General features: G+C 41.4%; 1 protein-coding gene across 3 annotated transcripts in view; it reads right to left on the bottom strand.

Moving 5' to 3' along the window:
* Positions 1-24,904, bottom strand: part of ntrk3b (neurotrophic tyrosine kinase, receptor, type 3b) — a 244,882-nt gene that overhangs the window by 5,723 nt on the left and 214,255 nt on the right. For all 3 annotated transcript variants that reach the window (XM_058078820.1, XM_058078822.1, XM_058078821.1), the window contains 2 exons: positions 22,855-23,098; positions 5,377-5,535 (listed from right to left, as the gene is read on the bottom strand). In XM_058078820.1, the coding sequence (XP_057934803.1) occupies positions 5,377-5,535; positions 22,855-23,098 (403 nt within the window). The remainder of the gene's footprint in view (positions 1-5,376; positions 5,536-22,854; positions 23,099-24,904) is intronic.

Genomic DNA, 24,904 nt, shown 5'->3' with positions numbered 1-24,904 from the left:
TGTAATGGTGATTATAGGGGTGCTATTTCATGTCTAGAGGGCTCTAATCATGTTAAAAACTGTATTTAGAAGGCCACAAAAAGGTTTTCTATTTGTTGTGTGTCTTTTTATGTCCACTTTATTGGGTAATGGGAGCTTAATGGCGATTATAGGGGTGCTATTTCATGTCTAGAGGGCTCTAATCAGGTTAAAAACTGTATTTACAAAGACGCAAAATGTTTTCTATGTGTTGTGTGTCTTTTTATGTCCACTATATTGGGTAATCGGAGCGTAATGGTGATCATAGGGGTACTATTTCCTGTCTAGAGGGCTCTAATCATGATAAAAATGGTATTTAGAAGGCCACCAAAATGTTTTCTATGTGTTGTGTGTTCTTTTATGACACTATATTGAGTAATAGAGCCTGATGGTGACTATAGGGGTGTTATTTCACGTCTAGGGGGCTCTAATCATGTTAAAAACTGTATTTAGAAGGCCACAAAAAGTTTTCTATGTGTTGTGTGTCTTTTTATGTCCACTATATTGGGTAATAGGAGTGTAACGGTGATTATAGGGGTGTTATTTCATGTCTAGAGGGCTCTAATCAGGTTTAAAAACTGTATTTAGAAGGCCACAAAAAGGTTTTCTATATGTTGTGTGTCTATTTATGTCCACTATATTGGGTAATAGGAGTGTAATGGTGATTATAGGGGTACTATTTCATGTCTAGAGGGCTCTAATCAGGTTAAAAACTGTATTTACAAAGACGCAAAATGTTTTCTATGTGTTGTGTGTTCTTTTATGTCCACTACATTGAGTAATAGGAGCCTGATGGTGATCATAGGGGTGCTATTTCATGTCTAGGAGGGCTCTAATCATATTAAAAACGGCTGTAAACAGGTTTTCTACGCTCTAACTGCAAAAATACCCAATTACTAAACAGAAATCCTACTTCTTCTGTTAATATTACAGTAGTAGTACTGCAGTACCAGTGGAGACCACATGGGACACTTTACACTGTTGAAGTAAACTGCAAAAAAAGTTGAAAACTTCCTGTTTTCAGGGTGAAAATACGTGTTTATAATAATGATTGGAGTGTATTCATCACATGAATCACAACGTACAAATGAATTAGTTCTTCTGCATTCTTTGTGAGAAACAGTGGGGGGTGGATCCAGGTAGGAACCATTGTATGTATATATATTTATATATATGTTGGAAGTACAATAAGCATCTATTTTGGTACGGCTCGTAAGCGCATGAATGGAAAGCACTCGGTCCCAAATTTGTCTTAATGAAGCGTGGGCGTCTACCCGAGAAGACGCTAACAGGGTGACTGATTGTTTCCTTTGTTGGACTCGTCCTCCAATTAGCCACATGACTAAGTGCTGTTTTGACAATCTGACTTTGTGTGCGTACACTTGCAGGTTTATTTTCAACCAACATGCCCCCCCCACCCCCCTCTCTCTTTTCGCTCGCCTAATGTCCTAATTGTCTCCATTTCAAGCTAAAGCGAGGATTAACTGTGTGTGTATGTGTGTGTGTGTGTGTGTGTGTTTAGGCTAATTACCAACACTGATGCTGCTGCGGGGGAAAGGATGGACGCCCCCCCCCCCCCCCCCCCCTTCACACACACATAATGGTGTCATTTCACACAAAAATACCACAGCGTTGGTGAAAAGTATAATTAATATGCTCCAATTTTGGAAGTATAGGACGTGTCTTTTAATAAATACCACTGATTTTTTAACCCATTATGATAACTTTCTGTTTCGAAAGACCAATACGGTACTGATAACCCATACTTTTGGGAATTGAACGTGTAGTCTGTGCACTTGGAGGTAAGAAGGACTGGAAGAAAGTTGATGAGTGCTAAATATCCTATAATGACTACTAGTAGTATATCACTACTACCAGAGAAGCAGAGTACAGAGGGGGTAGGAGGCAATTGCAGTGCCCCAGCTAGGTGCACTGTAGTCGGGCACACGCTCCGAGCAGCCGGTGTGACGCCATGGAGGTCTCTGGAGAACCTTTTTCACTTTTCAAGCGCTGCAGCGCTGCCGTTTTTTTTTTTTTTTTGCCGTCATGACGGAGAATTAGGTACAACTAGCTAACTTACATAGCTAACAGCTAATTTACATAATCTTTCTACATTACTTTTTTTTTACTTTATTCCCATACTTACGTTTCCCCATACGCAGGGTTTTGGGATTTCCTAAAAATGACAAAAATATATATATATATATATAAAATATATTAAATATTAATAAAGATATTTTTTCTTTACTACTTCAAGTTGATGCTACTAAATTTTCCCACTGAATATTACCAGTTTAAAAATTGCCACTTTTGTAAAAATATATATATTCTCAGAATTATGACTTTATTCCTATACTGCAATTACACAAAATTATTTTTCACTTATTTTCACTTTTTTTCTTACAAGATTTCCATGCGATTCTTTTTAAAATTACACGTTTTTGTTAGATTACAACTTTTTTCCTCTTCATATTTTGACTATTTTGTGTAAAATTGTTGCTCATTTTTTCATTTTCTGCAATTGTTTTTGTTTTCTTGAAAAATTCTATTTTTCAAATTTGCTGTGGGCCAATAAAAAAAAACACAAAAAGCCTGTGGGCCACACTTTGGACACCCCTGATTTATTACCTTTGTACTTCATTTCATTCCATGAACACCTTTAAGTGTGACTATTTCATTGTTTTTACATCATAGCTTATTAATAGCTTACATAATAGCCTGCTTAACTTATTCTTCCACTTGTATGACTACCGTTGTTTGTCATTATTAATTAATTACTTTTCTGACAGCTAAAAAAAAAAAAAAGCCTAAAATGTACCTTAAAGGAATGGCTGTAGGGTAAATTAAAGGCTTGGCTGTGGAGCAGATTATTTCTATTGTGGTGATTTTTGATGAAGATAATCCCTTCAGGAAAGAAAGGAAAGAGAAAAGAAGAAAAAGAAAGAAAAGATAAAGAAATAAGAGAAAAAAAAGAAAAAAAAGAAGAAGTAAAAAGAAAAAGGAAAAAAAGGAGAAAAAAAGAGAGGAAAAGAAAGAAAAATAATTAAAAAAGAAAAAAGAAGAGAAAAAAGAAAAGAAGAAAAGAAAAGAAAAGAAGAAAAAAACGGTAATCCCTTAAAAAAAAAGAAAAAAAAGAAGAGAAAAAAAGAAGAAAAAAGAAAAAAAGGAGAAAAAAGAGAGGAAAAAAAGAAAAAAAAAGAAAAAAAAGAAAAAAAGAAGAGAAAAAAGAAGAAAAAAAGAAAAAAGAGAAGAAAAAAGAAAAAAAAGAAGAGAAAAAAAGGAAAAAAAAAAGATAATCCCTTCAAAGGGTAGTCATGGCAACCGCAGGCAAACAAACGGGAGAGAAATTTTAACGTGGTGTCGGAATAATAATGGAATAATAATGGAATAATAATGGAAGAGAACTGGGTTTTCCGTCTTAGTTGAAAGTCTGGGCTGTGAACGCAGCGACTATTTTTTTTACACAGCGGGCGAGTTCATAGACCGTCTAAAATGTTTCTGTGAATGTCTGACGCTGTGCAAATGTCACAGCAAGAGATGGCGGGGGGGGTGGGGGGGGTATGGAATGACAAGTTCTCCTCCAGGTGATAATCTTTTTTTTTTTTTTTTTTTTCATTTTTTTGCTACCGCCTTCCATCCAGAGCTGCGATGCTTTGGGTGTTAATTGAATACCTGCATTGGAGCAAAGCTGACAGCAGCAAAGGTTGAGGAGACTTTTATTGATGTTTGAATTGAAAGGCTTTAGAAACGTGCACGTCGGCTTCCTCTTTTTAGGGTCAATCTAATTCTCCCGACTCGGGACTCCACAAGAGTCACTCTGGTGGACTTGTATCGATTCAAGCTTGTTGTGCCTCCTAAACAGCGGAACCCGTCCGCCTTTGCACATTAAAAAGTCTTCTGCAGAGTCCATTTCATGTCTTTTTTATTTGGGCTGTCAAAAATAACGCCTTAATAGCAGTATTATTTGCCACAAATATGCATATTTAGCATATTTGCGTATTATTTTAGCCTGAATGAAGCATTTGCAAGCATACAAAAATGGCTAAAAGGTAGTAAAATGCAACTATATAGTATTCCCCTCTCGTCGCTAGGTGTCAGTAGCGGACTGACACTGTCATATTGGGTGAGACACACAAGCACCAGAGTCTTATTGCATCATGTACTTAGCATATTTGTGTATTATTTTAGCCTGAATGAAGCATTTGCAAGCATACAAAAATGGCTAAAAGGTAGTAAAATGCAACTATATAGTATTCCCCTCTTGTCGCTAGGTGTCAGTAGCGGACTGACACTGTCATATTGGGTGAGACACACAAGCACCAGAGTTTTTATTGCAGGTTTGAATCATCTGACGCAGTAATCCCTAACAGAAGCTACCGTTGCTAAATGTATCGGCCTGTAAACCGCTTCAAGATACAACTTACATGTTGATCCTACCAGTGTACTTTTTTTAGTGGGGGGGCAGGATGTAGCAAACACTGTACTTGTACTTGTACACGAAAAAGTTTTCTATGTGTTGTGTGTCTTTTTATGTCCGCTATATTGGGTAATAGGAGTGTAATGGTGATTATAGGGGTGTTATTTCAAGTCTAGAGGGCTCTAATCAGGTTAAAAACTGTATTTAGAAGGCCACAAAAAGGTTTTCTATATGTTGTGTGTTTTTTATGTCCACTATATTGGGTCATAGGAGAGTAATGGTTTTTATAGGGGTACTATTTCATGTCTACAAGGCTCTAAGCACGTGAAAAACTGTATTTACAAAGACGCAAAATGTTTTCTATGTGTTGTGTGTCTTTTTATGTCCACTATATTGGGTCATAGGAGTGTAATGGCGATTATAGGGGTGTTATTTCATGTCTAGAGGGCTCTAATCATGTTAAAAACTATTTAGAAGGCCACAAAAAGGTTTTCTATATGTTGTGTGTCTTTTTATGTCCACTATATTGGGTCATAGGAGCGTAATGGTGATTATAGGGGTGCTATTTCATGTCTAGGAGGGCTCTAATCATATTAAAAACTGTATTTAGACGGCTGTAAAAAAAAACAAAAATATCTATTTCATGTTTTTTCATGTAAAAATACTGTGTGTGCGGCACGGCGGTCTAGTGGTTAGCGCGCAGACCTCACAGCAAGGAGACCAAGGTTCAATTCCACCCTCAGTCATCTCTGTGTGGAGTTTGCATGTTCTCCCCGTGCATGCGTGGGTTTTCTCCGGGTACTCCGGTTTCCTCCCACATTCCAAAAACATGCTAGGTTAATTAGCGACTCCAAATTGTCCATAGGTATGAATGTGAGTGTGAATGGTTGTTTGTCTATATGTGCCCTGTGATTGGCTGGCCACTACTGTGTCTTGGTCACCTCGTTGTTGCCCAGCTGGAACCAGGGCTGCTTCCCGTACGTGAAGATCTCCCACAAGATGACACCGAAGCTCCAGACGTCGCTCTCCGTGGAGAACTTCCTGTACATGATGCTCTCGGGGGGCATCCAGCGAATGGGTAGCATGGTGTGTCCTCCGACCTGATTAGAAGAAAGAGAGAAGAGTTTAACACACACACACACAAAGACACACACTCACTCCCACTCAGGAGAATATTCCATCATCAACAGAACTCCCGGGCGTCAGGGGATTAAGTGTCCTTGCATGTAAGCGATACCGCTGGCTTAACATCTCATGAATGTCTGCCTTGCCGCTGGGTGTCGATACTGAAGCAAAAAAAAACCCAAAATGGCGAGCAATAATCCGCCACCTGTTCCTCGTGTGCTAAAGCAAAGCCTCCAGGTTAGCGTGTGGAACTTTTGTTCCCGACGGAAGCGAGAACGTTCACCAAGCCGCCAGGACGTCAGCTTAGGAGGCATGCCGCTGTTTACCGTACCTTTACATCCACGCAGGATGCAGCAAATCCATGGGGGCTCGGGGGTAAGGTGGGGGGGGTGGGTGGCTGGTTGTGTTTAACGGCTTCAAAAGCAGCCGAACATGAAATGAAGTCCCCGTCGCTGTAAATCCTCCCGGGCTGGATATTAATCGATCAAACAATCAACCATTCATCATCTCGCCTCTCAGCTTCCATTTGCAGTACCCCCCCCCCCCCCCCACCCCCACCTTAATCATAACGGCGATGAGCTGGACAAGATGGGTTGAGCGGGAAAGATCGTCAAAGTATTGCCAGTTTCTGCGAAACACGCTAAGACATTATTCATCACAGAGATCATGGCCGAGTCTCTCGAGGTGGGGGGGTGGTGGGGGGTGCAGGGTGGAGGTGGTGGTGGTGGTGGGGGGGGTTACACTATTGGCAGATTATATGAATAACACAAGCCTGCCGGCCAAGAATCAATTTATCCTCACTGTTAGTATACATACGCAGATTTACCCGGCTGCGTTCTTTCCAGCCTTAACAGAATTGGATGGCTAACATTTGGATGGCTAACAGAATTGGATGGCTAACATTTGTATGGGTAACAGAATTGGATGGCTAACAGAATTGGATGGCTAACAGAATTGGGTGGCTAACAGAATTGGGTGGCTAACAGTTGGATGGCTAATAGTTTGGATGGCTAACAGAATTGGATGGCTAACAGAATTGGATGGCTAACAGTTGGATGGCTAACAGTTGGATGGCTAACAGAATTGGATGGCTAACAGAATTGGATGGCTAACAGAATTGGATGATTAACAGTTGGATGGCTAACAGTTGGATGGCTAAAAGAATTGGATGGCTAACAGTTGGATGGCTAAAAGAATTGGATGGCTAACAGTTGGATGGCTAACAGAATTGGGTGGCTAACAGTTGGATGGCTAACAGAATTGGATGGCTAACAGTTGGATGGCTAACAGTTGGACGGCTAACAGAATTGGATGGCTAACAGAATTGGATGGCTAACAGTTGGATGGCTAAAAGAATTGGATGGCTAACAGTTGGATGGCTAACAGAATTGGATGGCTAACAGTTGGACGGCTAACAGTTGGACGGCTAACAGTTGGACGGCTAACAGAATTGGATCGCTAACAGAATTGGGTGGCTAACAGTTGGATGGCTAACAGAATCTGATGGCTAACAGTTGGACGGCTAACAGTTGGACGGCTAACAGAATTGGATCGCTAACAGAATTGGACGGGTGACAGTTGGATGGCTAACAGAATTGGATGGCAACCAGAATTGGATGGCTAACAGTTGTATGGCTAACAGTTGGATGAAAGAAAGAGCCACCCCTCTGAGAAATGTTGGATGGGTACAAACAAGCTAACCAAAGAACAGTCAGATTTCGGTTTCATGCTGAAATAAAGTTGTCGTTACAAAAGATGAATCCATAAGAGAATTGTGGGATGGGTAGAAAAGATTCCAATCAATGGAGGTCTTGACTTCGATATTTTGTTGCGTCTGCGTCTTCGGTCATTTTTGCAATCTGAGCTCACAGGATTACGTGAAACCCCTCCTGGCAACACATTAACGTATCTGAGTCATATCGCCGAACACACAAGTCAGTCTGTTGAAGCACGCATGAATATCGCGTGGGGCTCTACAGGGGGTCATGAACGGAATGACATCGATAAAACGCTGCTTGCTCATTGGACATCAATATGATATGGGATTCACTGGTGCATCCGACCAAGCTTCTATCCATTCTATTCATCTGTCTTTGGAGTCATCCATCTTTGGGTCCATCTGTCCAGCAAATTGAAGGTATTGGTCCAGGGACTCCAGCATCAGGACTCCAGCCTCGAATGTATAAAAGACCGGGCAGGGAAAGGAAGGGTGCTTTTTGCAGCTGCGCTGTAATAAGACCCGCTTACTTGTAGGCATACAGGAACTGCAGATAAGCCCGGACGTCTGTATTAGGTATTGTTGTCAGGAATAAATAATCTGGTTCTCATTCTGTGATTTGGTTCTTTGAGATTCCCTTATCCTCTATTCGAAACCCACTTAGCGTCCCCTCAGGGGGAGGATTTCTACAGAATCCATGGATCCATGCAAGCGTCCATTCATTCATCAACACGTTTAACCATGAACCTTCGCTGTTCAACCTTTGGACCGTACACCCATCCATGCATCTGTCCGTCAATTGATCCACTCCATCGCCGTCTGTCCATCATCTCATCCAGCTCACGTATCTGTCCATACAACCATCCATCCATCCATCTGTCCCTTGATCTACCCAACCATTAACGTTTATCCGTATGTTCATCCGTTCGCCGATCCATCAGTGCATTTGTCCGACCATCTGTTTCTCCATTCACATATCTATTCCTTCCACACGAGTCAGTCCTGCGTCTATTCATCTATACATCTGCCCATCATTCCATAACCCATCGACGGATCAGCATACGGTCTTTGACTATCCATCCATCCTCGTCCATCCAACTATCCATGCGTCTCGGTCGCAACTGTTTATCCACTCATTTAATTATCAATTCAAGTCATTCGTTGCTTTGCCCAGTCAGTACACACATATATTTATAGGTTATCACATGGTGTGTCTGGTATCAGGCCAGGTATCATGCCCCCAAGTGTCAGTATCAGTCAGTACCATTATCACATACTACAGTATTAATTGTCCCTGTACTCTAGAAACCGCCCATAAATGATACGGGAAAAGGCCGAAATGATACTGTGTCAAAGCCCAGGGCAGTGATACTGATAAAATATAGAGTTTAACCATGTCCAGTATCAGCCCCCGTAGATGTCCACTCAGAGCGCACTGCTGCTCTGGTATCGTGCCCGTGAAACAACCAATCAGAGAACAGCACACGAGTGCTTAGTGCCTAGTGCTTCTCCAGTCACCAAAAAACCCAAACCCAAATTAATGGAACTTTAATTGTCAGACATTGATAAGATAAGACTGTTGATAAAATATTATTGTTGAAATATTTTTGCAATTATTTTGTTCACACTGTTTAGATATAATACATGTAATAAACTGAACATTTGGGCTTTGACACAGTATCATTTCGGCCTTTTCCCGTATCATTCATGGGCGGTTTCTAGGGTACAGGGCCAATTAATACTGTAGTATGTGATAACTGATCATATACTATCCATATACTATCTGTACATCCATTCACACATCGATCCATCTACGCTTACACTCGTTCATGGATGCATCTACCCGTGTATTTCCTCTTCATACATCCACTCATTCATCCTTCCCACCATTGAAAAAAACAAAAACAACAAAAAAGTTGCCGTCATCAGAGTAGCTGTTGGACGGTGTTAGCGCTCTCCTTACGTTCTACACAAATGGGTATTGATGCCGCTAGCCTGGAGGTCCACTTGGCCGTTATAGAAAAGCTTTCAAGTGCACCTAAATGCTGACTGTGACTCAAAATCACAGCCCCATTGATTTGCAGACTTTTCTGGTGTTTCAGCAAAACAAAGGAAGTGCATCATTTTACCATTCCTTTCTCACGGGGTCAAGTCTAAACACGTCCTGCGTCAGCCGGATGAAATCGCCGTTTGGGTTAGGAGTGGAACCGTGTTACACGGTGTTATATGTGCTCAGAACGGAACGAAGACGTAGTGACTTCCCACAAAAAAACATTGAAACCGTTTTCCGTTGAGTGGGAGCTATTAAAACCAAAACAACCAAACAACCATTTATCCACGTGGTTAGCATGGTTAGCATGTTGGCCAGATCCAGAGGATCCGTATCAATGCGAGTGTTAATGGCTGTTGTCTCCATTGACTGTTGCCGAAGTTGGCTGGGATAGGCTCCATCCTACCCCCCGCCACCCTAAGTGGGATTAAGCGTCATCAAAGATGGATGGATGGAACCCAAGCCAACTGTTGCCTTAAAACCAGGCTAACAGTTGGATGGCTAATGGTTGGATGGCTAACAGAATAGGATGGCTAACAATTGGATGGCTAACAGAATTGGACGGCTAACAATTGGATGGCTAACAGAATTGGACGGCTAACAGAATTGGACGGCTAACAGAATTGGATGGCTAACGGTTGGATGGCAAACGGGTTGGATGGCTAACAGAATTGGATGGCTAACATTTGGATGGCTAACATTTGGATGGCTAACAGAATTGTATGGCTAACAGAATTGTATGGTTAACAGAATTGTATGGCTAACAGTTGGATGGCTAACGGTTGGATGGCTAACAGAATTGGATGGCTAACAGAATTGTATGGCTAACGGCTGGATGGCTAACGGTTGGATGGCTAACATTTGGATGTCTAAGAGAATTGTATGTCTAACAGTTGGATGGCTAACAGAATTGGATGGCTAACATTTGGGTGGCTAACATAATTGTATGGCTAACATAATTGTATGGCTAACAGAATTAGATGGCTAACAGAATTGGATGGCTAACAGTTGGATGGCTAACAGAATTGTATACCCCTGCGACCCTAAGTGGGAATAAGCGTCATCAAAGATGGACGGATGGAACCCAAGCCAACCGTTGCCTTAAAACCAGGGTCCGTACCCAATCCCACACAATTTGTAGGAACGCTACATTGACCTATCCGGTAAGGAATATAGCTAGCGTATACCTCGGCTCCAATTAGCTTCCCAGCAACACATTTGGACAACTCCACCTGCGTGTCACCCTCAAAGCACCTCCGTCTCCCAATAATCCTGCCAGGGGTTAGCTGTCATATTTAGCCGTGTCCCAGTGTCGATTTGCAAAGCCGCCAAAAAAACATTTTTTTGTGGCTTTTCTTGCCGATTCCAAAGTCACACGGCGCCGTACCCAGAGGGGTCTGAGGTATTAGCCACATCTCAAAGAAACAGGAACATCCTCGCCTGCTAAAAAATTCCTCTCTCTGCCAGGCCACTCTCCAGACAAATCCCACACTCAAAAACGACAACCCATTCCCACTGGGGTATTTGACAGGGTTCATTTTCACGTCGTTCAACAGCAATTAGGCCGAACTTGACGTCCACAACGCAACCACTTTGTTGGTTCCCAATCAATGATGTCACCGAGGCCCCCATCCGACCGTATATTCGTCTGTGGCGGTCTTTCATACATGGCCAGCGTTCATTATTTTTATAGAAAATGTTGTTTTTTTGCAATTTGAAGTTGTATAAAGTACTACTAAAGCTAATGAGAAAGATATTGGACCGTCGTTAACGCCTCCATTCAGTTAACAGTCGCCTATAGTCGCCGGGTGCGTGAGCCTATCCCAGCTGACTTCGGGCGAGAGGAAGTGTACACCGTGGTGTGGACGGCCAAATTGTTTGATTATTTATTTATTCATTCATTCATTTTCTACCGCTTGTCCTCACGAGGGTCGCAGGGTGTGCTGGAGCCTATCCCAGCTGACATTGGGCGAGAGACGGGGTACACCCTGGACTGGTCGGCCAAATTGTTTGATCATTTATTCATTCATTCATTCATTTTCTACCGCTTGTCCTCACGAGGGTGGCAGGTATGCTGGAGCCTATCCCAGCTGACTTCGGGCGAGAGGAAGTGTACACCCTGGAGTGGTCGGCCAAACTGTTTGATTGATTGATTCATTAATTTTCTACCGCTCATCCTCACTAGGGTCGCGGGGGTGCTGGAGCCTATCCCAGCTGACTTTGGGATTGGGTCACATGATGACCGAATGCGGGTTGCCCGGTCCCATTTTAGTATTGGAAGCGACATGAGGCCATGATCGATCGGGGTGCTTATCAGGACTCGGCTGGGGGTGGGCGATGGGGGGGGGGCAGCCAACCACACAAGCAGGTGTCCCCCTGAGGAGCTTTGGAACCATTCAAGCTCATTAATGAACTTCCTGTTCCTGCAAGGATGCATGCTAAACATTTAAAACCCCGCCGAGGGCCCTTTGGTCGCCGCCCGCCATCACCGTGGTGACGAGGCCCTATATTTAGCCGCCATCACGGAAAATAGTAAAAATAAAATAATTCCTGTAATTATTCTCATTTTTACTCCGCCGACGTCACGCGGCTGAGGGAGCCAGGAATGAGTCTCCGGCTCTTTTTTTTTTTTTCCCGCTCCCGTGTAAACCGGATTAGTGCTGCGCCTGTCCCACCGTGGCAGGGGACTGATTGGATTAACGGCGTGGAGAGAGACTGCGGCGGCACGGCAGGAGGATAGATTACCGGCAACCGGCCGGGCTCGTCGATGGGCGCTCAGGAGCCCGCAGAGGGGGGGAACTCTAAGGAGGCCTTGGACATCTTAAAGGGCCCCCCCCCCCCCACCCCGATAAGCATCTCGACACTCCGTGCTGCTATATCGGCTCTCCCGGCGCCGCCGCCGCTGCGCAAGCTGCTTTTAGACACTCTGATGTCCGTTAGGATTGTTCGGCTGCGAGCGGCGATAAAGTTGCTATCTGCTCCGCCTGATGAACGCTTGTGGCGACTTGCGAGTGTCTGAAGGCTTGAAGAAGCCCACCAAAAACGGAGACCCCGGGTGCTGCCTTTACGGATATGGCGAATTCGTGGGAAAAAAAAAAAAAAGTTCAGATAGCCGGCGGCACGGTGGGCGAGTGGTTAGCGCGCGGTTAGCGCGCAGACCTCACAGCTAGGAGACAAGGGTTCAATTCCACCCTCGGCCATCTCTGTGTGGAGTTTGCGTGGGTTTTCTCCGGGTACTCCGGTTTCCTCCCACATTCCAAAAACATGCTAGGTTAATTAGCGACTCCAAATTGTCCATAGGTATGAATGTGAGTGTGAATGGTTGTTTGTCTATATGTGCCCTGTGATTGGCTGGCCACCAGTCCAGGGTGTACCCCGCCTCTCGCCCGAAGACAGCTGGGATAGGCTCCAGCACCCCCGCGACCCTCGTGAAGATAAGCGGTAGAAAACGAATGAAGGAATGTTTAAGTTTAGCACGTCGGAAAAAGTGGTTAGCGGGCAGGCCTCACAGATATGAGACCCAAGTTCAATTCCACCCTCGGCCATCTCTGTGTGGAGTTTGCATGTTCTCCCCGTGTATGCGTGGTTTTTTTTTCCGGGTACTCCGGTTTCCTCCCACATTCCAAAAACATGCTAGGTTAATTAGCGACTCCAAATTGTCCATAGGTATGAATGTGAGTGTGAATGGTTGTTTGTCTATATGTGCCCTGTGATTGGCTGGCCACCAGTCCAGGGTGTACCCTGCCTCTCGCCCCAAAGACAGCTGGGATAGGCTCCAGCACCCCCGCGACCCTCGTGAGGAAAAGCGGTAATAAAAATGAATGAATGAGTTCAGATATCCATCCATTTTCTATGGTGCGTCTCATAGGCATGCTGGAGCCTATCCCAGTCTATTCCCACCCACATTCATACCTATGGACAATCGGAAGGACCAATTAAGCTAGCATGTTTTTTGGAATGTGTGAGGAAACCGGAGTCCACGCATGGATGCTGAAGAGGTTCACGCCATGTTCTTTGAAGGTCACATCAGGTCAACAGCAACCCCCCCCCCTTTTTTTTTTTTTTTTAGGAAACAATAGCGGCAGAATAGCGCAGTGCTAATAAATATAACCTGCGTGCTCATTAGCACAAAGCCGTGCACGCTTTCCGTGGGGCGCTTGATAAATAATGCAGAGGAAGAGCGCCCGTTTGATCCTTGAAAGAGGGAAAAAACCTGGGGACCGTTTTTCTTCAAAGCGGAGCAGGTAAGCAAGCATCCTTGAAACAACTCCACTCTTTCATCCTTAATTATTGCAGAAAATACACTTTCATTCCGGCTCCAAAAATCCTTATTTTCGCTACATATGGCAACATTTTACCTAAGCTAGCATTGCCTTCACACGCCACTTCCTTTCACGTCAAATACAACTAAAGTAAAGTAAAACAGCAGCAATTAGATTAGCTACATTTAGTGCCAAAACAACCCAACATAAAAAAGTTTACAATAAAATAAAAACAAAAAATATAAAGAATATAAAACTAAAATAATATAAAAAATAAATAATAAATATAAAATAATATATAATATTATATAATATAAATAATATAAAAATAATATATAAAGAGGAAAAAATGTCATGACTATCCAAAATTAAAAAGACAAAATAACATCAAAACTAATACAAATACATAATGCAAAAAATACACACAAATCAATATAAAATATTACTAAAATGAAGACACTGAAAAACAAAGGACAATAAAATAAAACTAAAGTAAAAAAAAATCATCATATTATATAAAAGCGGACACGCCAAAACATCCTCCAAATATAAAATAAATATAATCTAATTGAAATAAAAACACACAAGATGATTAAAATGATTGAATTACAGCATTAATTAGTTAATCGATTAATATACAAATTTTAAATATAACTAATCAATTAAATGAGGGGAAAAAACTTCATGTTATATAAAGTGGACAAGCCGCAATGCAAATGAAAAAATAAAATAACATAAAAAAACATCAAATAAATAGAATACAAATAAAAATAAAATAAGAAAAAAAACATTTGATGTTATATACAGTGGACAAGCCACAATGCAAATGACATAAACCTTCAAATAAAAACAAAACAGAACATACAACTAAATAAATATAAAATAAAATGTCATTTCATATGAATTTGACAAGCCAAAATAAAAATGAAAAAATACAATAAAATAAAAAACATCAAAAAAATATAATGCAAATAATGTTATATATAAAAGGGCCAAATCAAAATAAATGAAAAAATTCCACAATTAAATAAAAACAATTATACATAAATACCAATTGAAACACAGACAAATGCATTCATATTAAATAATACTAAAGTGAAATAAAAAGAAACATGTTATATAGCGCAGCCATGCCAAAACAAAGAAGAAAAAGGGCTCAAATAAAACACACAAATAAAATGAAAGACAAATGAATGAAATTCCAACATCACAGCCCCATAAAGACTAAAAGAACGTTAATGGGGGGGGATTACACATAAACATTTGTATCCGAAATATTCCTGCTGTTGCCTTGGCTTGCTGTTCATATTTACTGCTAAAAAAAAATCTGCCGTGCTTAAATGGAGGCGCTCGGGCTGCAAGCCAGCCTCAGGGGTGGGGGGGGGAAACGTGAGGCTGTTGTCCCGTGGCAACAAACAACGCACGCCACTACGGCTTATCCTGCCAGGAAGCTCTGTGTCACCGCGTGTCATTTCTGCTCTAACGAGGAGTCTGAACTTATTTGTCTCGCTGCCGAATACCTGCAACCTTTATTTTCCATCCAGGCGGGGATTAATGGCTACCGGAGACGCGTCTGTCTTTCATTCTATTTTGACAAAATAAACAAGACGGGGGGAAATTAGCATACGCTACAAAGACGGGAACATTGTAGTCATGCTCTCGGAAAAAACACCTGACGCTACAAGCCAAGAAGAATTACGGGCAAGCACGCCGCACGACATCAGTGGCGCCATCTATGGGTGGGGGGGCAACATCCTGGGGAAGACATGCTAGCACACATGGAAGACAGATACCAGGTACCAGGTACCAGGTACCAGGTACCGGTACCATCAGCCCTCCTGGTTCCAGACACGATTTCCTTACGGAGAAAAAGGTTTTACCGCCTTGGAAGCACCCGGCTGATGAACAGCTTTGAATTATATTTTAAATAAAACTGATAGCAGGTCATTCCCTAATCAAATGTGATAACAGCGCATAATATTTATATGTACACATTTTTAATATTCCACAATTGCAATGTTTTCATGTAAAATTGGGATTTTTCCCTCATACTGTCATGTAAAATAGATATTTTTTACTTAACACATACAATTATGACTCATTTAGGAAATAAATAAATAAATAAAAATAAATAAAATAATAATAAATATAATAATAATAATAATAAATATAATAATAATAATAATAATAATAATAATAATAATAATAAATACATTCCTTGTAATATTTTTAATTTAATTTAATGTTGTAGTGGTAGGTTACCGGGACATAATTCAAAATTAATTAAATTTCTTGCATTTTTTTTCTTGTAAAATTGTCACAAAACTGATAGCAGGTCATTGCCTAATCAAATGTGATAACAGCGCATAATATTTTTGTATGTACACATTTTTAATATTCGACAATTGCAATGTTTTCATTTAAAATTGTTTTCATGTAAAATATAGATTTTTTTTACTTTACACATACAATTATAACTCATTTAGGAAAGTTGCAATAAAGTTGCAATAAATAAATAATATAAATAAATAATTACAAAAAATAATAATTAATAATAATATAACAATAATTAATTTATAATAAATTATAATAAATAATAATAATAATAATAATAATAATAATAAATACATTCCTTGTAATATTTTTTATTTAATTTAATGTTGTCGTGGTAGGTTACTGGGACATAATTCCCTTGCGGGGGGGGGGGCAACACCTCCCCTATCCCCAACTTTCATATTGTAAAGTTGCAATAATGCTTTTTAAAATTCAGATTTCTGCGAGGAATTTGTCTCTCTTTTTTCAAATATTTCAAATATTATTATTATTCATATTTATTGTTAATTAATATTAATATTATATTATTAGTAATATTTTATGAATATAATTATATTATTAATTATTAATATATTAATATTTTCTGCAGAGGAGACTACCTTATTTATAAATGTAATATTTTTTTTGTAAAGTCGCATAAAACCTGTTTACCACTTTCTAAATATGCTTTTTAACATGATTAGAGCCCTCTAATTGTGAAATAGCACCCCATAGTCACTGTTATTGCCCAATTATAAGAAAATGCCGCATACATGTTAGCGTCCTGCGTTGGCTAGTGTCTCAGCTTCTCAGTTGGCTAGCTTTTTTTTGGATTTGACTTCATTGGGCCATTTTTTATTCTTGAAATTCTTTCAATTTTCTGAATATAAAATTCCGAAATTTTTATTCTTGTTGTGGAATTCAAGCCATTTCCGGAGTTTCGAAAAAAAGTCCCAAATTGAAAGTGCAAAGTGGCGAAGGGGACCAGCAGTATTCCCAAGGACTTGATGACGGGTTGTCGACACAAGCGGGTTTCCGCCGTCGCGCTCGTCGGCGCCACGGTCGGCCGCCCACGCACTAGAATTATCGACACAGTCCGCCGATAAGAGACGAGAGCTGCTGCTGCTGCTGAGTGATTCCAAACAGCAGCGTCTTGCCAACAACACAATCTCGCCGTCAACGACTATTCAGACCTTCGCTTGTTGTTGTCGGCGCTCTCCTGCGGCGGCGGCGGCGAGCGGGGAAGGACTTGAAGAGAGAGACGAGCGTTGTCCCAAATCGTCCCCATCTGTCACATCCTGCGGTTCTTCCAGCTCCCGATAAGCCTCAGTGGCGTTTCAAAGACAACGCTGGCTGTTTTTTTTTTTTTATATATACAGCAGCCAGCTCGGAGTCGGCGCTGCTAAATTATGTATCCTGAGGTATCAATTCATGCTAGCAAAAAAAGTGGAAGCGTAGAAATGGCAGGGAATGTTTTAGCTGCGAGTCTCGGTGGTTAACTGTTGACTTCTTGGCTGACTTTTCTACGAAACCGACTCACATAATCGTGTGGGGCAAGCCGGGACCGGGCCCTATGAACTCTGCCTAGCAACAAGCAGCCGCGCAAAAACACAATTTAACAAGAAAACATAAAAAAGGGACAACATAAAAAAAAATCTGCAGTCATTTGACAGGAACATTTGAACAAAGGTTTAAGGACACTTTCTCATTCAATAGCATGAATGAGTGTCTCTAAACTTTTGACCAACCTTTGAGGACACTTTCATTCATTCATTTTCTACCGCTTTGGAATTGAACCCTAGTCTCCTAGCTGTGAGGTCTACGCGCTAACCACTAGACCGCCGTGCCGCCACTTTCATTTTTCATTTAATAAAATGAGAACGTACGTGGCTGCACGGCGGTCGAGTGGTTAGCACGCTGACCTCACAGCTAGGAGACCAGGGTTCAATTCCACCCTCGGCCATCTCTGTGTGGAGTTTGCATGTTCTCCCCGTGCATGCGTGGGTTTTCTCCGGGTACTCCGGTTTCCTTCCACATTCCAAAAACATGCTAGGTTAATTAGCGACTCCAAATTGTCCATAGGTATGAATGTGAGTGTGAATGGTTGTTTGTCTATATGTGCCCTGTGATTGGCTGGCCACCAGTCCGGGGGTGGACCCCGCCTCTCGCCTGAAGACAGACCCGCGACCCTCGTGAGGATAAGCGGTAGAAAATGAGAACGTTTCTCCAAAACTTTAGCTTAAATGTCGGTCAAAAGTATGGGGACACTTATTCATTTAGTATCATTACAAAGTGTCCCTAAACATTTGACTGGTAGTGTCACCGTGCACATTTTCAGTGAACGCAAAAATGGTTCCAATTTATTTTTGGATCCAATATGAGTCTAAAAAAATGGATCCGGGGTTAAAAAGGTTAAACAGAAGGAGGTCATTCTGCCATTTTTTTTTTTTTTTTTTTTACACGAGAACCAATCAAAATGTCCTCACAAAGACCTCAATAACCAGCAAAACAAGAACCCACGCTTGGCGTGATCCTTCAGTGACATCATGTGACTCCATACTGAAAGAGAAACCACATCATTGCTCGCAAACAAAATGAGGGTGGACACGCGTTGCGTCCTCGTACGCCATGGCGGCGAGCGAATACGTGCGCAGAATCTGCAAAGTGACTCAATAAATTATTCAAGTGGGGTAAAATTTCCTCAATAAATTCCCCACTGAGTGAGATAAAGGGAACAAGAAGGAGAAGAGGAGGGGGAAGAAAAAAAAAACAACAACTCGGTAGCCGTGAGTGCAAACACGTTCCTCCTTTCACGGCGCCCACGCTAACTGGAGCCACATTTATAAGGACATCAAATACCCGCATTTACTCGTTGGGTCGATGCCGGGATCCAGACCTCCAACGGCTTGACCTTTGACTCCTTTTTGTGCAACCTGAGATGCGGCTTTCATACACGATGTGAAAGATTTTCGGTTTGAGATAAGATTTTTTTATCGTGGCTACAAAAAAAAAATTAATCATTAATCACAATTAGGGCGGCACGGTGGTCTAGTGGATAGCGTGCAGACCTTAGAAGGCCACAAAAAGGTTTTCTATATGTTGTGTGTCTTTTTATGTCCACTATATTGGGTCATATGAGCGTAATGGTGATTATAGGGGTGCTATTTCATGTATAGGAGGGCTCTAATCATATTAAAAACTGTATTTAGACGGCTGTAAAAAAAATATATATATGTTTTTTCATGTAAAAATACTGTGTGGGCGGATAATGAATTCAATTCAAATAATGAATTAATTAATTAATCACAATTAGCATCCTCCAAAAAGACCGCCGTTAGAGAGGTTAGTCTCGGCTTAATCATGATGCGCCGTTGCAATAGTAATCCTGCCCTTTTTAGAGTGTAAAAATAACTATAGGGCTGTTATTTCATGTCTGGAGATCTCTAATAATGTTAAAAACTGCATTTCGAAGGTCAAAAAAAAGGTAATTACCACTTTTGTGGTCTGGGTACATAAAGGCAGCAGCGACTTACTATATCTAGAGCGTTGCTATTTCCTGAGTGGGAATGACACGTGAACGTTCCTGAACAAATGTACCTGGCTGCACCTGTTCCCATCCAAGGCGTCCCACTTTTTATTTATAGGCGTGCCCGTGCAAGAACAAGCCGAGCGTCGTTTGAATGTAACCCCGCGTGCACTCAAACATTGCCAAATAAGCTGTGACTCCTTCTTAGGAGGCAATTAAATAAACGTGTTGTTTCGGGGGGGGGGCACGACCTGCACGAACACACATTGGCACCGCTTGACGTTTTTTTTTTTCGCTTTTTCCTCCAGTCAAGTCCTATTTTAGAAAAGAGCCCAAAATAAAAATACACAACGGAGACAACGTCAACATAAAGACATGAAGGAGTGTTTCTGGGAGGGATACGGTATATACCGGTGAAAATGAGTTGCCGTGTGAGAATACACCAAATTGAAGTTTTGCTTCTACCAATCAGGAACAATTGATTGACCGCCAGCAAAGATCAATAGCAGGATCAATCAGTCCAACCAACGCAGTCAAAAATCTTGGCAAATAACCTCCAATATTTCCTTTTTAACATGATGACTTTATTCCATAAATATTACAGCTTTCCCCCCAACCTGATCCACCAAAAATTACTACTTTATTTGGTTTTCTTTGTTTCTCAGCCGCACGGTGGATGAGTGGTTAGAGGACGTGGAAGACCTCTGCGTTCGATTCTATGCTTGTGGAGTGAATGGTTGTTTGTCTGTATGTGCCCTGCCATTGGCTGGCCACCGGTTCAGGGTGTACCTCGCCTCTAGCTGGGATAGGCTCCAGCATCCCCGCAGCCCGAGTGAGGATAAGTGGCATAGAAAATATTATATAAAATTTTAATATAAAATATTTTTTTTAAAATGAATATTTAATATATTTTCTTTTAAAGATTATGAATTTATTCTTGTAAAATTGTGACCTCAAAATTCTTAATTTATTTTTCTTATATATATATATATAAATATTGTCTTGTTTGTCTTAATATGACTACTTTTTTCTTTAATATTTCAGCATTATGGTACTAAAACAGTATTGTTTATGTATAATTTATTATTCATTGTGATTATTTAGAATATTATGACACAATTATGCTTTTAAAGATTATGAATTTATTCTTGTAAAATTGTGACGTCAAAATTCTTATTTATTTTTCTCATTATGTGTGTATATATATATATATATATATATATATATATATATATATATATATATATACATATTTAAAATATTGCCTTGTTTGTCTTAATATGACTACTTTTTCTTTAATATTTCAGCATTATGGTACTAAAACGGTATTGTTTATGTATCATTTATCATTCATTGTGATTATTTAGAATATTATGACATAATAATGCTTTTTTTTCCCTGTTAGATTACACCGTTTTTCTCCTCATATTTTCCAATGTGTGGCGGGCCCACAAAAAAAAGCTGGGTGCTGCAAATGGCCCCCGGGCCACACTTTAGACACCCCTACTCTAATGTTTTACCTTTTATTTTATTTTTTTTTTAGTAAATTTTAAAAATTGTGCAATAAATAATAAATTATTCTTTGTGGTCTTAAAAATAGTTTCAAGCACTTTAAAGAGTTTGTATTCATTATTTAAAAACATCCTGTATTTATTTATATGTGATTTTTCCGGAATTTTTTTCTATTTTAATTTATTTTCCTATCACATTATTATATATTTTTTTCGTTTTTTTTTCCATTTATCACTAAAAGAGATATTGATCATATTTATTCTTTTACCCCCTTTTAGAAAAACTTAGCAGTGATTGCTTATGTTTTTCGGATATTGTGCGAGTGCTAACATAGTGCTAACATAGTGCTAACATGTCTCAATGCGTGTTTAGCTAGCTAGCATCAACACTGGAAACAATGTGCTGTTTAACATGGAATTCATTTGTTTATCATTCCTAATCCGGATTTAACATCCCTTGCCCAGCGTTTTGTGTAATCTACACAAAAATATTGACTCCCCGAGTGGCAAACAAACTGTTAGCATTAGCCATACTGCTAACTGGCAGCTTTACATGGGCTTGTGGGGGTGAAATGATCCCATACGTTCCATCAGTTGATTAGGAATGAATGAAGTATTCAAGGAGGCGGAATTAGGAATCAAGTGCGCTTGGGCTGCCGTAATGAGCGCGAGCAAAACTCAGACGCTAGCCAGGAATGCTAACCGCGTTGGCGGACACGCGTGGAATTTGAAATGACACAAAGATAGTTGTGGCAACGGGAAGGATGGACTGGAGGAATGGAAGTAATTGTCTCCTATGAAGATGGGAAAGGAACGGCCGGGCCGAGCGTGTTTGTGCGGTAATGAGCATTCCAAACAAACATGGCGGCTCCAGTGTTGTTGTAGCCCGCCTCCGTGTTTGTGCGATATTGCACGGAAATCCACATCAACAACAACTTCCATTCCTCATTCCCGTCCATCATACGCAGGTGTTGCGCAACTCTGATTGTGCTACGTGAGTGTGCGTCAACAAGGCTTTCTATGAAAGCTGAAACCATAGGTGGAATCGTACTACTACTACTATCTAACATATGAAGGACCTGCTCCTATGGAATGGACAGTGATAACTAAATGAGTAGTAAAGCTAACCTATAGAATTGACAGTGATAACTAAAGGAATGCTAAAGCTAACCTATGGAATGCTGGTGATAACTAAAGGAATGCTAAAGCTAACCTATGGAATGGACAGTGATAACTAAAGGATTGCTAAAGCTAACCTATGGAATGGACAGTGATAACTAAAGGATTGCTAAAGCTAACCTATGGAATGGACAATGATAACTAAAGGTGTGCTAAAGCTAACCTATGGAATGGACAGTGATAACTAAAGGAGTGCTAAAGCTAACCTATGGAATGGACAGTGATAACTAAGGTGTGCTAAAGCTAACCTATGGAATGGACAGTGATAACTAAGGTGTGCTAAAGCTAACCTATGGAATGGACAGTGATAACTAAAGGTGTAGTAAAGCTAACCTATGAAATGGACAGTGATAGCTAAAGGAGCGCTAAAGCTAACCTATGGAATGGACAGTGATAGCTAAAGGTGTGCTAAAGCTAACCTATGGAATGGACAGTGATAGCTAAAGGTGTGCTAAAGCTCACACGGGACGTTTGTGGTTGGTAATTGTGTTAAACACGGGTCATTGAATGTTTCTACCCTGGTGGGGGGGGGGGGGTCACAGGGCCACACTGCAGAGGAGGGAAACCGCACACACACACACAAAGAAAACCACAAGAGCGCAGCCTAGAAATATCTTTTCTCGTTAGCGGGCCCCGAGGATTTCTTTAAAGTCGCTTTGTCAGGTTTGCCGGAGCGAGCGTCTTGTCGTGCGTACGCTCCCGGTGCTAAAAGGAGAAGAGGTGCCGGCCCACGTACCCTGTAGTAGTCGCTGCTGTAGATGTCCCTGGACATGCCGAAGTCTCCGATCTTGACCAGCAGACCGTTACCCACCAGGCAGTTGCGGGTGGCCAGGTCTCTGTGGACAAAATGCTGCGAGGCCAGGTAGACCATGCCCGAGGCTATCTGGGAGGCGATGTGCAGCATCTGGGACAGGCCCAGCTCTCCGTTGGACTGCAGCGGCTGGCCGTCCACCAGGATCATGGCGTCCGGGCCGTGGGCTCTGCGGGACGGACGGGATGAACATCCACAGTTAGACCACCTTAGCGCACATTTGGGTGAACATTGGTCCATCGCTGCCCCCCTGTTATGTCTCAAGTACACACACCGCATGGGGGCGCTGCTGTGGAACCACCTCCTCCTTTTGTGTGCAGCGTTAAGCTAGCATACCTTTAGCTAACTTTTATCAATCATTTGTTTATTGACTCGACTTCCTTGAGTCAAGTCGTAAAGCTCGAGGAAAGAGATTAATCACTGTCAATTCCATAGGTTAGCTTTAGCACTCCTTTAGCTATCACTGTCCATTCCATAGGTTAGCTTTAGCACAACTTTAGTTATCACTGTCCATTCCATTGGTTAGCTTTAGCACTCCTTTAGCTATCACTAGCTATAACTAAAGGAGTGCTAAAGCTAACCTATGGAACGGACAGTGATAGCTAAAGGAGTGCTAGCTATCACGAGCTATAACTACAGGAGTGCTAAAGCTAACCTGTGGAATGGACAGTGATAACTAAAGGAGTGCTAAAGCTAACCTATGGAATGGACAGTGATAGCTAAAGGAGTGCTAAAGCTAACCAATGGAATGGACAGTGATAACTAAAGGTGTGCTAACGCTAACCTATGGAATGGACAGTGATAACTAAAGGTGTGCTAAAGCTAACCTATTGAATGGACAGTGATAGCTAAAGGAGTGCTAAAGCTAACCTATGGAATGGACAGTGATAGCTAAAGGAGTGCTAAAGCTAACCTATGGAATGGACAATACCTTTAGCTAACTTTTATCATTCATTCGTTTATTGACTTGACTTCCTTGAGTCAAATCGTAAAGCTCGAGGAAAGAGCAGCCACACCGGATCGGCTGATTGCCGAGAGAAATATTTACACAGCGAGCACTCAGCATTAATTCACTGCGCTTATCACTTTCTAATCACGCCGTTTAACCTCAACGAGGCCCCCGGTGGTGATTGGCGGTACTGCGACTTGACTGCAAACTGAGAGCTTGTTTGTTTTTTTTTGATTTTTTAACATTTCTGGGTGACAAGCTGCCCCCCCCCCCCTCCGCCCCCCGTCAGCCCTACATGAAGTTCCCGCTGTTCTCATCACCTTCCCGTCACCGCGAGTATGAGACGACACACACACACACACACACACACACACACAGGCTGTCTTTGTGCTTCCATCTGTCACATTTAGGCCAATTAAATGTTTTGTGCTGTGAGAGCGAGTGTAATAATGAATCTCTAATGCGAGGAGATGAGCAGCACACTTTGGCTCGGCTGTCATGCTCGGTGTCACGGATGGAAAGTGATTTTTGTGTTATTAAAAATTTTTAATACAACGTCAAACACTTATTTTTTCAAAAAGGAGGCGACACGCGACTTGTACGTGATAATCATTTATAGAAAACCACTTTGAACAATCAGACATAATGAGTCCAGTAAAAGAAAGCAGATCCCGCTTAACGTCCATCAAAAAGTACACACACGGCAACGCAGCACGGCTGCATTACTGTCAACTGTCCACTGGGGGCGACGGCAGTCAATGTTATGCGTTGAGACGACCGTGAGGTCGTCATTTTAAAATATATATACAGTAAATTATGATTTATTCATTCATTCATTTACTACTGCTTTTCCTCACGAGGGTCGCGGGGGTGCTGGAGCCTATCCCAGCTGTGGGGTACACCCTGGACTGGTGGCCAGCCAATCACGGGGCACATATAGACAAACAACCATTCACACTCACATTCATACCTATGGACAATTAGGAGTCGCTAATTAACCTAGCATGTTTTTGGAATGTGGGAGGA

The sequence above is a fragment of the Doryrhamphus excisus genome, chromosome 7 (genome assembly GCF_030265055.1).
Source record: "Doryrhamphus excisus isolate RoL2022-K1 chromosome 7, RoL_Dexc_1.0, whole genome shotgun sequence".
NCBI classification, from domain to species: Eukaryota; Metazoa; Chordata; class Actinopteri; order Syngnathiformes; family Syngnathidae; genus Doryrhamphus; species Doryrhamphus excisus.
Note: the sequence above shows the minus strand (reverse complement) of the source record. Positions and strands in the feature narration are given on the sequence as shown.